Here is a 12,942-nt window from a genome sequence, read left to right as displayed (position 1 = left end):
CCTCGAGGATCGTCACGTTCCAGCCCCCCCCTCCAACATCATGGAGTCCAAGTGCCAAGTGCCAGGTCCTGCAGCTGGGTCAGGGCAGTCCCAAGCACAGATACAGGTTGGGTGGAGAATGGCTCAGGGGCAGCGCTGAGGAGAAGGGTTTGGGGGTGTCGGTGGGTGAAAGACACAACGTGATCCAACAGTGTGTGCTCCCAACCCAGATCTTAGAGCAGCCAGCCAATACCGGGGGGGGGGGGGGAGGGGAAAGCTGGGGAGGGGCTGTTCATAAGGGCAGGTGAGGACAGGATGAGGAGAAATGGCTTTAAAGTGGAAGAGGGGGAGCTTAGAGTGGGCTGCCAGGGTGGGGCTGTGAGAAGCCTGGGCTGCTGGGAGGTGCCCCTGCCTACAGCAGGGATTGGAATGATGGTATGACAGGTCCCTACCAACCCAAACCATTATACGACTGTGTGATGTTGAAGGTCCCTTCCAACCTGATCCAGCTGGTGATTGGAAGCTGCTCCATCCTCAAACACTGCCCAGCAGCATCCTCCACCATACAGACCCCCTCTTCATCCCCGACACCCACCCACAGCACACGCCTGCACATGGAGAGGAGCAGACACAGCCCATGGGAAATAATGTGAGGAAGAGGAGCGAAGTGATACAGCAGAGACTCCAGCTGGAAGCGGGATGCAGAGGGACCCCAGAGCCATCTGTCAGCACAGGCAGCGGGATGGGATGTGTGCCCAGAACCGCCCCCAGCCCACAACAGTGAGGGGGGACCGTCTGCTGGGGGCAGATCATTCTCCCATCCACTCCCAATGGCCGCCCAACAGATACAGCCTTATTGCTGGTCTCTGATGTCACAGCACGGCCTGGGCTGCAAAGGACCCCAACGCTCATCCCATCCAACCCCCTGCTGTGTGCAGGGTCACCAACCAGCAGCCCAGGCTGCCCAGAGCCACATCCAGCCTGGCCTTGAATGCCTGCAGGGATGGGGCACCCACAGCCTCCTTGGGCAACCTGTTCCAGCCGGCCTTTGGGGTCGCTTCCTTCCTCCAACAGTCTTCATCTTTCACTATATATATATATTTAATCTTTTCCTGCTTGATACCATTACTGATGACCTGGTTGAAGGCACTGAGTGCACACTCAGTTACGTTTGCAGGTGACAAGAAGTTGGGAGGAAAAGTCAACCTACCCGAGGGCAGGAAGGCCCTACGGAGGGATCTGGACAGGCTGCATCGCTGGGCTGAGGCCAATGGGATGAGCTCCAACGAGCCCAAGCGCCCTTCCAGCCCTTCCAGCCCTCCGAACCGAACCGAACCGAACCGAACCGAACCGAACCGAACCGAACCGAACCTGCCCCCCCCAGGAACAACCCAACGCCCCCAACCCCGTAACCCGCCGTGCGCTGCAGCGCCCCCTGGTGGCGGAGGGGAGAACTACGGCGCACCGTGAGTGCACAACACGCAATGACTGCGCACTGATGCACACTGATGCACACTGATGCACACTGATGCACACTGATGCACGCTGATGCACACTGATGCACGTTGATTGCACACTTACACCTCCCAGGTTGCTCACAGCCCCGTCCCAGGTCCTGGCAGGCTGCTATAAGGTCCCCCCAGCTCCTTCTCCAAGCTAAAGATCCACAGCTCTCTGTTCCTGTCCCCATAGAGGAGCTGCTCCATCCCTGTGATCGTCTTTGTGTTCCTCCCCTGGGCCCCCTCCAAAAGCTCCACGTCCTTCATGTGTTGTGGCCCAGACCAGCACACAGTGCTGCACGTGGGGTCTCACAACACTGGGCCCTGACCTGCTGGTCACACTCCTCTCAATGCAGCCCATAATCTGGTTGGTTTCTGTGCTGTGAGCTCACATTGCTGGCTCATGTCGTGTCTTTCACCCACCAATAACCCCAAATCCTTCTCCTCAGGGTTGCCCTCAAGCCCAGCCTGTATGTTGGCTGGGATTGCCCCATCCCATGTGCAGCAGCCTGCCCAGGTCCCTCTGGATGGCAGCCCTTCCCTCTTCCATGTCACTGCACCCCTCAGCTGTTATCTGCAAACACGCTGATGGTGCCCACCATCCCACGGTCTGCATCGCCTGCATTGGTGTTAAACAGCCCCAGTCTCAGCACTGATCCCTGAGGAACATCCCTCCCCGCTGGCCTCCAGTTGGGCACTGAGCCATTGACTGCAGCTCTCTGAGTGCAGCCCCGCAGCCAAAGCCAGACCCAGCGAGGATCCATCCATCACAGCCAGCTCTGTCCAGCTTCATGGCCAAGATGCTACGGGGGAACAGTGCCAAATGCTTTGCACAACATTGAGGGCACCCCAGCACACCCTGAGTGCACAGCAACACCCTGAGTGCACACAAACACGCACACACTGCACACCAGCACTCACAGATGTGTTGCACACGGGTGCAGACGCAGCAGCACAGATCCAGAGTCACCTGCACAACTGTGAGCAGTGTGGAAGTCACAGATGTACCATGCACACACTGCATGCACACATTGCATGCACACACTGCATGCACACAAGTGCATGCGCTCAGTGTGCACCTGCACAGCACACCCGTGTCCAGCTGCAGCTGCATGGTGTGCTCACCCACAGTGTGTGCACGGAGATGCAGAGCACACCCAGCCCCATCTCAGGGGCACACTCAGGGCACAGACAGGCGCAGTGACAGAGCACTCCATTGCAGGCATTGGGGTCCCGCCGTGCCTTTGCACATCGCTGCCCGTCGGTCACAGCGCTGCTCCAGCACATCACGCTCTGAAGCCACGGATGTTCCTCCCGCTGTCAGCTGGGGGTCTCCCCTCACCCCCAGCTCCTGCCCGGTCCCCCCCTCGGGTGGCACAGCCCTCGGAACCGGCGGTGCTGTGACATCAGCGCCGCGGGCAACGGGCTCACGCTGCGGGCAACGGCCGCGTCGGTGGCGACGAATCCGGTGGTGCTGGGCTGCCGTGCGATGATGGTCGCGCCTCCGGGAGCGATGGTGCCGCTGCTGCCGCTCGTGGTGCTGCTGGCCGCCTGCCGGCCCGGACACGGTTACACCGGAGCCTGCGAGTGAGTGGCCCCGGGGCTGCCCCGAGGGGACGGACGGCGGTTCGGGTGTAAAACGGCCGCGTTTCTGGTTGCAGCACCTGCGGGACGCGGCCCATGGCTTATCAGTACAGCAGCATGAGAGTGGTGGGGGGCTCTGCAGCCCGGCACGGTAACTGGCCGTGGATTGTCAGTATCCAGAATTACCGGTTTCCGGGCACGGGACACATGTGCGGAGGGTCCCTCATCACCCCGCAGTGGGTGCTGTCGGCTGCTCATTGCTTCGAGGAACCCAGGTAACGGCCCGTCCCCTTCCCTGCAGCACAGACACCGCCATAGCACCGCCCTCCTCTCTCTGCACGGCTCCGCTCCCCCTCACCTCTCCCTCCATCCCAGCCACCTCTGGGACTCGCGTGTGGTGATCGGTGCCAACGATCTGACTCGCCTGGGCCAGGAGGTGGAGGTTCACAGCATCCGCAGGGCGTTCATTCACAAGTACTTCAACAACAGGACGATGGTCAACGACGTCGCGCTGCTCGAGCTGGACCGACCCGTCCATTGCAGCTACTACATCCAGCTGGCCTGTGTGCCCGACTTCTCCCTGCGGGTGTCGGAGCTCACAGAGTGCTACGTCGCCGGCTGGGGACACACGGAACTAAGATGTGAGTGCCCACAGCTCATGGGTGGCCCCAGTTAAAGCTTACAGTGAAACCCGGGGTGACACCGTGGGCATGGAGCCATAGAGAGGGATGGGGCTGAAGGATTTGGAAACGTCGGTACGTGCTGAGACAGAAAGCCAAGATCTTGGGCAGGGGTTCAGGAGCTGAGGGTGACGAGTCTGCTCTGTGCTCACAGCTGCAGCACCAGCCAAAGCCGCTGACGTCCTGCAGGAGGCCAGAGTGCATCTCATTGACCTCCAGATCTGCAACAGCAGCCGCTGGTACGGCGGGGCCGTGCACAGCCACAACATCTGTGCTGGGTACCCGCAGGGCGGCATCGACACCTGCCAGGTACGAGCTGCACCCCAACACAGCGCTGTGCTCTGCCTGCAAACCACCCCCAGTAACACTCTGTGCTTCACTGCAGGGCGACAGCGGCGGCCCCCTGATGTGCAGGGATAGAAGCGCTGACTTCTTCTGGGTCATTGGTGTGACCAGCTGGGGGAGAGGCTGCGGCAGGGCACAACAGCCTGGAATCTACGCCTCCACTCAGCACTTCTACAACTGGATCCTGACGCAGCTGAGAGCATCGGCCCAGCCCACGTCGCGGACATGGAGCCATTACACAACCACCGCATCCCACTATCACGGGCAGCATGTGGCACCCACACAACCCAGCACATCAACCTCCTGTCCGTATCCAGTCCAGAAGCTCAGGGAATTCTTTGCCGGGGTGCAGGAGCTCATGCAGTCCCTAAGGGGAAGCAAGGCTTAATTAGCTGCATGACCCCCAGCAGGCTGCGACGCACCACGACCCTTTCCTTTGGGGTAATGCCCAATGGCAGCCCCACTGCCAAAGTTCTGCTCTGCCCCATCCACCCTCCTCTGACTGCACACACAGTTGACCCAGTTGGACAAATAAAGCTTATTTTCACAGCCACCCGTGTCTCTGCTCAGTTTGATCTCCAGTGCCAAAGGCTTCCATACCCAGCACTGCCAAGTGAGGCTGCACGCAGACTGCAGGCCACAAAAGGGAGAGAGCAGCCCACGAGGGCTGAAACGGTGCCTGCAGCTTCTTGTGTGTGCATCAAAGCTGGTGTGTGCATCTGACATCGCTCCCAGCCACTGCAGAGGCAGCAAAGGACGGGGTTGTGCTCTCTGTACCACGGGGTGCTGGGAAAGGCATTGCTTTTTGGTCGCTGGTTTTACCATTCACATCCATCTGTGTGTGTGTGTGTGTGTGTGTGTGTGTGTGAGCTGCTCCCCAGCACACACAGCGCCTGGCACAGGGACCAGGAGCTGCCACATCCACTGCACTGAGATGAGACCAACTTTCCAGGTCTGAGAGGGGTCCCCAAAGCTGAGTGGTCCCCCACAGCCCCAGCTGCTCATCCCGGCCGTGCCCATGCACTGCAATGCACTGCGATGCCCCGGGATGGAAGTAGGCTACATCAATTATGCAGCATTTCGCCTCCCGCTGCAGCACCAGCCTCTCCTCGGCCTCAATAATTGATGGCAGTGAGTGCAGCAGCCCCAGCATCATCTGCAGCCCCAGCATCAGCAGCCCCAGCACCCCCCCATGGTCCTTTAGGAAGCACATGGCAAGGCAGCAGCTCGGTCCAACCCACACCATGGTGCAGCCACATGAGAGCCCCCATTGCATCCCCCCGGCAGCTTTTCGCCCTGCTCTGTCCTTGTGCTTCCAGCCCCCCCTGCTCTGCCCACCCCCCCTTGCTCTGCATTTAACCCCCGTTCTCTCCGCTCCCCGCAGGGCTGGGCTGGAGGCGCTGTAGTTCCGGCGGTCACCGCACGGTGGCGCTGTTCCTCGGCGGACCGAGCCCCGCGGCGCGCCCTGCGGCGAGGCCGTGTCACGTGAGTCTGCCGAGTCACGTGACCGTCGGAGCATCATGGCGGCGCGGCGCGTTGTTCCGCTGCTGTTGTTGCTGTGCGCGCTGCGGGGCGAGGCCGGCGGCTCCTACAACGGCCCCGGCAATGGCCCCGGCAATGGCCGCCCCGGTGCCCCCCCCAGCTTCGTGGTGCTGCTGGCGGACGATCTGGGCTTCGGCGACCTGGGCAGTTACGGGCACCCCTCGTCCGCCACGCCGAACCTGGACCGGATGGCGGCACGAGGGCTGCGCTTCACCGACTTCTACAGCAGCTCCGCCGTGTGCAGCCCATCCCGGTACCATGTAACCTGGAACCCTATAGCCTAGAACCCTATAGCCTAGAACCCTATAACCATAGAACCCTATAGCCATTGAACCCCATAACCATAGAACCCCTATAACCTAGAACCCTGTAACCTAGAACCCTATAACCTAGAACCCTATCGCCATTGAACCCCTATAACCATTGAACCCTATAACCTAGTACCCTATAGCCATTGAACCCTATAGCCATTGAACCCTATAACCTAGTACCCTATAGCCATTGAACCCTATAACCATTGAACCCCATAACCTAGTACCCTATAACCATTGAACCCTATAACCTAGTACCCTATAACCTAGAACCCTATAGCCTAGAACCCTGTAACCATTGAACCCTATAGCCTAGAACCCTATACCCATAGTACCCTATACCCATAGTACCCTATAACCATAGAACCCTATAACCATAGTACCCTATAACCTAGTACCCTATAACCATAGAACCCTATAGCCATAGAACCCTATACCCATAGTACCCTATACCCATAGTACCCTATAACCACAGAACCCTATAACCTAGTACCCTATAGCCATAGCACCCTATAACCATTGAACCCTATAACCTAGAACCCTATAACCTAGAACCCTATAGCCATTGAACCCCTATAACCTAGTACCCTATAACCTAGAACCCTATAACCATAGTACCCTATAACCTAGTACCCTATAACCTAGTACCCTATAACCATAGTACCCTATAACCTAGAACCCTATAACCTAGTACCCTATAGCCATTGAACCCTATAACCTAGAACCCTATAACCTAGAACCCTATAGCCATTGAACCCTATAGCCATTGAACCCTATAACATAGAACCCTATAACATAGAACCCTAAATCCTAGTACCCTATAGCCATAGCACCCTATACCCATAGTACCCTATAGCCATAGGACCCTATAACCATTGAACCCTATAACCTAGTACCCTATAGCCATAGTACCCTATAGCCATAGGACCCTATAGCTATAGAACCCTATAACCTAGTACCCTATAGCCATAGCACCCTATAGCCATAGCACCCTATAGCCATAGGACCCTATACCCATAGGACCCTATACCCATAGGACCCTATAACCATAGGACCCTAACTCTAAAAACCCTCCACTAAATCATATCCCTCAGTGAGGGAACATAGCGAAACATAGCAATCCATAGAGACAAATAGCGACACATAGAGACCCATAGTGACCCCATAGAGACCCATAGTGAGCCATAGCGTCCCATAGAGACCCATAGTGACCCATAGAGACCCATAGAGACCCATAGAATCATAGAATTACCCAGGTTGGAAAAGACCTTGAAGATCATCAAGTCCAACCGCAGCCAAACCAGAACCCTATAACCATAGTACCCTATAGCCATAGTACCCTATAGCCATAGTATCCTATAACCATAGTACCCTAACTCTAAAAACCCTCTACTATATCATATCCCTGAGCACCACATCCAAACGGCTCTTAAACAAACCCAGGGATGGTGATTCAACCAGCTCCCTGTTCAGCCTATTCCAGTACCCAACTACCCTTTCTGTAAAGAAGTTCTTCCTAATATCCAACCTAAACTTGCCCTGGCGCAACTTGAGGCCATAATATATCCTGAGAGGCCATAATACATCCTGATATCCTTCAGCACTGCTCAGATCCTCCCTCAGTGCTCCTTCCTCCAGCTGCACAGCCCTGGTTCTCTCAGTCCATCCCCATCAGGAGTTGCTCCAGCCCAGCCCCCATCTCTGCACCCTCCTCAGGGCTCTCTCCAGCAGTTCCCCTTCTGTCTGGTACCATGAAGCTCCATGCTGAGCACAGTGCTCCAGATGTGTCCCCTCAGGGCAGAGGGGAGGGGAGCAGTACCTCCCTGACCTGCCCAGTAGGCTCTCATTGGCCTTCTGGGCTTCTGTCTCATGGTCATTTTGTGGTCTAGCTTCAGTAATCTGCTGCCCTCCAGACCCCTTAGGTCCTTGTCTGCAGAGCTCCTTTCCCATAGCTCGGCCCCTAACCTCTGTTGCTGCTTGCAGTTGTTCCTCCCCAGCTGCACAGTTAAAGCAGTTAACACGTGGCTGGTGCAGCATTGTTTGAATGCTGTCCTTCCCCCTGCAGGGCCGCCCTGCTGACCGGCCGCTTCCAGATGCGCTCCGGGATTTACCCCGGTGTGTTTTACCCTGACTCCCGGGGAGGCCTCCCACTGTCTGAGGTCACCATTGCGGAGGTGCTGAAGGCCAAAGGCTACGCCACGGCCATAGTTGGCAAATGGCACCTCGGTGTGGGGGCTCGTGGCTCCTTCCTGCCCATCCATCAGGGTTTCGACCACTTCCTGGGGGTGCCGTACTCCCACGACCAGGTGAGGGGGAGGGAAGTGGGGGGGGAAGTGCCCCAGAGGTGGGGGGGGGCTGTGTGGGTGTGGGTGGCTGCAGGGCAGAGGAGCGATGGCTGCTGGTGAGGAAAGTGCCTTTCCAAGCTGCAATAAGTGATTTTGCAGAAGGTGGGCAGCAGTTGTTTGTGGGGATGTACCCCCTCGGTGCGTTGCAGGAGGGAAGGTCAGCTTCTGGGTTGCAAAGAACCATCTGAACTGCTGTTAGGAGGAAGCAATGGCATAACATGCTTCTGGGGTGGGTATAAACCCCCAGGTTTCCGGGCTGGGCTCCTGTAGGTGCCTGTAGGTCCTGGGGTTGGGCAGCTGTGTGTCTCCTGCCCCCTCTCCACTCACTGTCTTGCAACTCATCTGGAAGACAATGTTGTTTGCTCTCTCCAGGGCCCCTGTCAGAATCTCACCTGCTTCCCACCTGACATCAAGTGTTTTGGGACCTGTGACCAGGACGTCGTGCCCGTCCCTCTGCTCTGGAACCAAAGCATCGTGCAGCAGCCGGTTTCCTTCCCTGATCTGGTGCCACTTTACAACAAATTTGCACGGGACTTCATTGCCGACTGCGCCCGGCGAGGTGTCCCCTTCCTGCTCTACTACGCCTCCCATGTAAGAGAGACGGGACTTCTCTGGCTCTGAGATTGGGGGGAAGCCTTTGTCCTACTGGGGATTCCAGGAAGCATCTGCAGCCATTAGAACGTGCTGAGCGATCAATACTTGGATGAGGGATGGGAGAACTCCCTGCCCCGACATGACTTGGGGTTGGTGTTGCCGTATCTAGGGTTTGTGGCAGCACCATTAGGGTTATTATTCTTGAGTGGCTTCTTTCTGGGTGTTTCTATGGGCCAGCAGCCCGTCTGGGGCTCCACCACTCACTGAGTCTATGTGTTCTGCCTGGGGCTCAGCCTTTTGGTGTCATTCTGGGAGCACTCTGCCCTGTTGTGAGCACTGTCACAGCTCCCTGCACTCACTTCTTGTTCTCTCTATGTGAGCTGGGAACCAAATGCAACTCTAGGAGTTCACAGAGCATCTCTCTCTGCCTTCTTTTCCAGCATACCCACTATCCCCAGTTTGCAAGCCAGGAGTATGCAGGGCAGTCCCAGCGTGGGCCGTTTGGTGATGCCCTTTCAGAGTTCGATGGCTCGGTGGGACAGCTGCTGCAGGCGCTGCAGGAGAATGGTCTCGAGAACACGACCTTTGTGTTTTTCACCTCTGACAACGGGTGAGTGGGCTCAGCTGGACGGGCTTCTCCCGTTTATAGGGTCATGCTGCTACGGTGTGGGGGAACTGGAGCAAGGCATTGGTTGGCTGGGGCACAATAGATGTGGTGCGGTGGTGCCAGGTGGGATTGTAGTGACCTGAAGTGAGGCAGAAGGTGGGCACTGCTAAGGAGAGCATCTATTGCATCATCTCCTCCTTGCTGCAGTGAATCAGCTCTTCCCCCTGTGGGCACAGTGCCTGCCAGCTCGGGGCTTGGACCCTGCAGCCTGAAAACCCCCATTCATGTATGGGTGGTTTGGGTCTCTGGTGCTATTCACTGTCTCTTTCCATGGCCCTGGTGGCAGTGGGGGAAGGGATAATGTGGACCTGTGAAGCTGGTGGTAGATGGTTCTTCTCTCTCACAGCCCTTCTACCATGCGGATGGCACGTGGAGGCAGCTCTGGCCTTCTGAAATGTGGGAAGGGCACAACGTATGAAGGTGGCATGCGGGAACCAGCAGTGGCCTATTGGCCAGGCCGCATCGCTCCAGGTGAGACTCAGCACTGCTTTTGCCTTTCGTGTGCTGGCACAAGGCAAGGAGGGGTGTGATGGCGAGGGAGGGAAGTGGTGAGGATGGCAGGTATGGATGTGGAGTTGGGCATTTGAACCTTGCTGTGTTGGGTGGCAGGAGTGACTCACGAGCTGGCGAGCACCCTGGACATCCTGCCAACACTGACTGCCCTGGCTGGAGCAGCTCTTCCCAACGTTTCCTTGGATGGTTATGACCTGAGTCCACTGCTGTTTGAGTCAGGGAAGGTGAGTCCTGCAGGTCAAATCCAATGTGGTACATGAGGGCTGGGAGTCAGACCTGGTCATTAGCTCCAGCTAGGGATTAGGACAGACCCACGACCTGGGATCTGCTGTGGGGTCTGGGCCGTGCAATGGGCTGACTGGGCTTTCCCTGTCTGCTCTGGGGCCAGAGCAGAGCCCCAGTGGCTTTGAGTGAGGAACAAGCACGGTGCTGCTGCTCATTAGCTTCCCCCTTTTCTAGCCATGTCCTGGCTATAGTATCAGGGCTCTTTTCTGAGTCCCTGGAGTCTCTACCTGGTGCTGTCCCTGGCTCCTCTCCAGCCTCATGGCCGTACAGATGAGCTCAGCTCTGCTGCTCTCCACAGAGTCCCCGTCAGACCATGTTCTTCTACCCACCATCCCCTGATCCAGTGCACGGCCCCTTTGCTGTCCGGCTCGGGAAGTACAAGGCCCACTACTTCACACAAGGTTGGTGCCTCCTCCTCTCTGCTCAGGCAGCTCTGTGAAGTCCTGCCTGGTTCTGCTGTCCCAGGCTCAGAGCAGCAGCTGAGCTGCTCTTGGACGTTTCTTTTGCAGGTTCCTTTCACAGTGATACAACCCCAGACCAGGCCTGCCACGGGCTGACCCCGCTGACCCATCACGAGCCCCCACTGCTCTTTGACCTGGAGTCAGACCCTGCCGAGAACTACAATTTGTTGCAGGGTGCTGCAGGGCCAGAAGTTTGGCAGGTCCTGAAGGACATCAAACTGCAGAAGACGCTTTTTGAGCAACGCATGGAGTTTGGGGAAAGCCAGATGAGGAAGGGTGGGGATCCTGCCCTGGAGCCCTGCTGCAAGCCAGACTGCACTCCCAAGCCCTCCTGCTGCTGCTGCTCGTAACCTTTTGCTGCTCCACCCCCCTCTGCTGATCCTAAACCCACCAGACCTGCCCCTCCCCTCAATTAACCACATGTAGCCTCAGAGCTACCCCAGAGCTTCAGCTCAGTGACAGCGCTGACTGAGGGAGTGCTGGCCCGGTGAGCTGAGGGTTGGGGAGGCTGCCAGCCCTGCTGGGTGTGCAGGTCATCGTTGGACCTCCAAGCTGTGATCTGTTAACAGAAGCTCTGAGGGACCAGGACGCAGAATCATCGGCAGAGCCAACACAGCTCCTTTGGAACTACAGTTAAGCACAAGATATGCCCTGGTGGCTGGAGATCCTGACTCAGCAGGAGGTACAATGTGCAGCCCTCATGGGAGCAGTTGTGAGCTGCAGCAGCATCGCTGTCCAGGGGATAAGAACACAGCAAAGAGCAGGATGGTCCTGACAGCTTCAGAGAGGGAGCCTTGTACAGTTAGTGCAGAGAGGATGTGCCAATCAATCATAGAACTGCTCAGGTTGGAAAAGACCTTAAAGATCATTGAGTCCAACCTGAACCCAACCTTCCTCCCCTGACTAACAGCCCTCCCTGAGCACCACATCCAAGTTTGGTGACTCCAGCACCTCCCTGTGCAGCCCATTCCAGTGCTTCACAGCCCTTCCTGTAAAGAAGTGTTTCCTGATATCCAACCTAAACCTCCCCTGGCACAACTTGAGGCCATTTCCCCTCATCCCGTCACCACTTCCCATAACTCCAGAAGGTGGAGATGTGGCTGACCTGCTCCTTCTGTGAGGTCTGTGGATGCTGGAGCTGCCTGCAGTCGGGTGGGCTGCAACTCACATTCCACCTGTGTGACAAAAATGGTCTCTTGCTCGTGACCTAATTGGTGTTCATTAGTGATGCCCAGTGATCCCAGCAGTAGGTGGCCTTTGGCATCTGGGGTTTCCAGCTGCTGGGTTGGACCTGGATCCCCCCTGGATGGGGACAAGATGGGAATACTGGGGCTGTGCCCCTGGGAAAGGGGAGGCTGAGTGGGGATCTGAGCAGTGCTGATGGATACCTGACAGGGGCTGCGAGTGGCCAGTGGTGCCTGGGGTTGGACTGGAGTCCCTTCCAGCCCCACAGCTCTGGGGTTCTGGTTAAGGTTAATTAATAATTAATAAAATAATAATAATAATTCTTAACAAAAACATTAAGGTGGATTAATGTGATTGGAGGCAGGACTCAATAAAACAACTAACTCAGCATTCAGTTTGTTTATGCGTGATTTCTTCATTGGTGTCTGTGTTGCCCCCTTTCTTTGTTTTCAATGCTTATTCATCTTGCTTGGCTCCTCCCAAATAAGCAGCTCCCCTCCCCAGTTCATTTTTCCCCATTGCTTCCAAGTTTTCTGCATTGGAGCCCAGATTTGGTGTTCCAGGTGCTGTTGGCTGAGGGCATCGTGTGCTTTGGGGCTGTGACTGAGTTCCTCGGTCCTACTGGCCCTGCTCCATTCCTGTCTCCATAAGGATCTCCATAAGGATGCACATCCTTCCATCAGACACACGTGGAGCTGCTCATCTGTCCCACCACCCCCCTTTAACCTCCTGGAGAACACGGCTAAGGGGGCAGCTGGGTACCCACGGAATCAAACTGCCCTGAGTTGTTCTGTGCACTCTAAGCAGATTTGGGCACCAACTTCAGGTCAGTGTCCAAAACCACAGTAAGGTTTGTTTGAGACCCGGTTCTGATGCGTGAGATGCCTCGAGGGCCCTGAGAGCAGCGGGACAGAGGCTGAAATTTGTGCTGCCGTCATTCACAACGCCGGGT

General features: G+C 56.7%; 2 protein-coding genes across 2 annotated transcripts; both read left to right on the top strand.

The window, feature by feature from the left end:
• The first annotated feature begins 2,873 nt into the window (after window positions 1-2,873).
• On the top strand, window positions 2,874-4,566 carry ACR (acrosin). Its single transcript, XM_015878977.2, has 5 exons — window positions 2,874-3,065; window positions 3,140-3,337; window positions 3,438-3,703; window positions 3,897-4,051; window positions 4,128-4,566. The coding sequence occupies exons 1-5, from the start codon at window positions 2,968-2,970 to the stop codon at window positions 4,473-4,475; spliced, it is 1,065 nt and encodes a 354-aa protein (XP_015734463.1). The 5' UTR covers window positions 2,874-2,967; the 3' UTR covers window positions 4,476-4,566.
• Window positions 4,567-5,586: 1,020 nt separating this feature from the next.
• ARSA (arylsulfatase A) lies at window positions 5,587-12,384 on the top strand. Its single transcript, XM_015870890.2, has 8 exons — window positions 5,587-5,882; window positions 8,006-8,246; window positions 8,658-8,876; window positions 9,320-9,489; window positions 9,893-10,017; window positions 10,156-10,283; window positions 10,643-10,745; window positions 10,854-12,384. Exons 1-8 carry the CDS (start codon window positions 5,608-5,610, stop codon window positions 11,153-11,155), a joined length of 1,563 nt encoding a protein of 520 aa, XP_015726376.1. The 5' UTR covers window positions 5,587-5,607; the 3' UTR covers window positions 11,156-12,384.
• Window positions 12,385-12,942: the final 558 nt, after the last annotated feature.

The sequence above is a fragment of the Coturnix japonica genome, chromosome 1 (assembly GCF_001577835.2).
Source record: "Coturnix japonica isolate 7356 chromosome 1, Coturnix japonica 2.1, whole genome shotgun sequence".
NCBI lineage: Eukaryota > Metazoa > Chordata > Aves > Galliformes > Phasianidae > Coturnix > Coturnix japonica.
Note: the sequence above shows the minus strand (reverse complement) of the source record. Positions and strands in the feature narration are given on the sequence as shown.

Bases quoted from the DNA above. Each gene is read 5' to 3' on its own strand.
- ACR (XM_015878977.2), top strand. From the start codon at position 2,968: ATGATGGTCGCGCCTCCGGGAGCGATGGTGCCGCTGCTGCCGCTCGTG. The intron at 3,338-3,437 runs GTAACGGCCCGT...CCTCCATCCCAG, and splicing joins CATTGCTTCGAGGAACCCAG to CCACCTCTGGGACTCGCGTG. The intron at 4,052-4,127 runs GTACGAGCTGCA...GCTTCACTGCAG, and splicing joins GCGGCATCGACACCTGCCAG to GGCGACAGCGGCGGCCCCCT.
- ARSA (XM_015870890.2), top strand. From the start codon at position 5,608: ATGGCGGCGCGGCGCGTTGTTCCGCTGCTGTTGTTGCTGTGCGCGCTG. The intron at 8,247-8,657 runs GTGAGGGGGAGG...TGCTCTCTCCAG, and splicing joins TGCCGTACTCCCACGACCAG to GGCCCCTGTCAGAATCTCAC. The intron at 10,284-10,642 runs GTGAGTCCTGCA...TGCTCTCCACAG, and splicing joins TGCTGTTTGAGTCAGGGAAG to AGTCCCCGTCAGACCATGTT.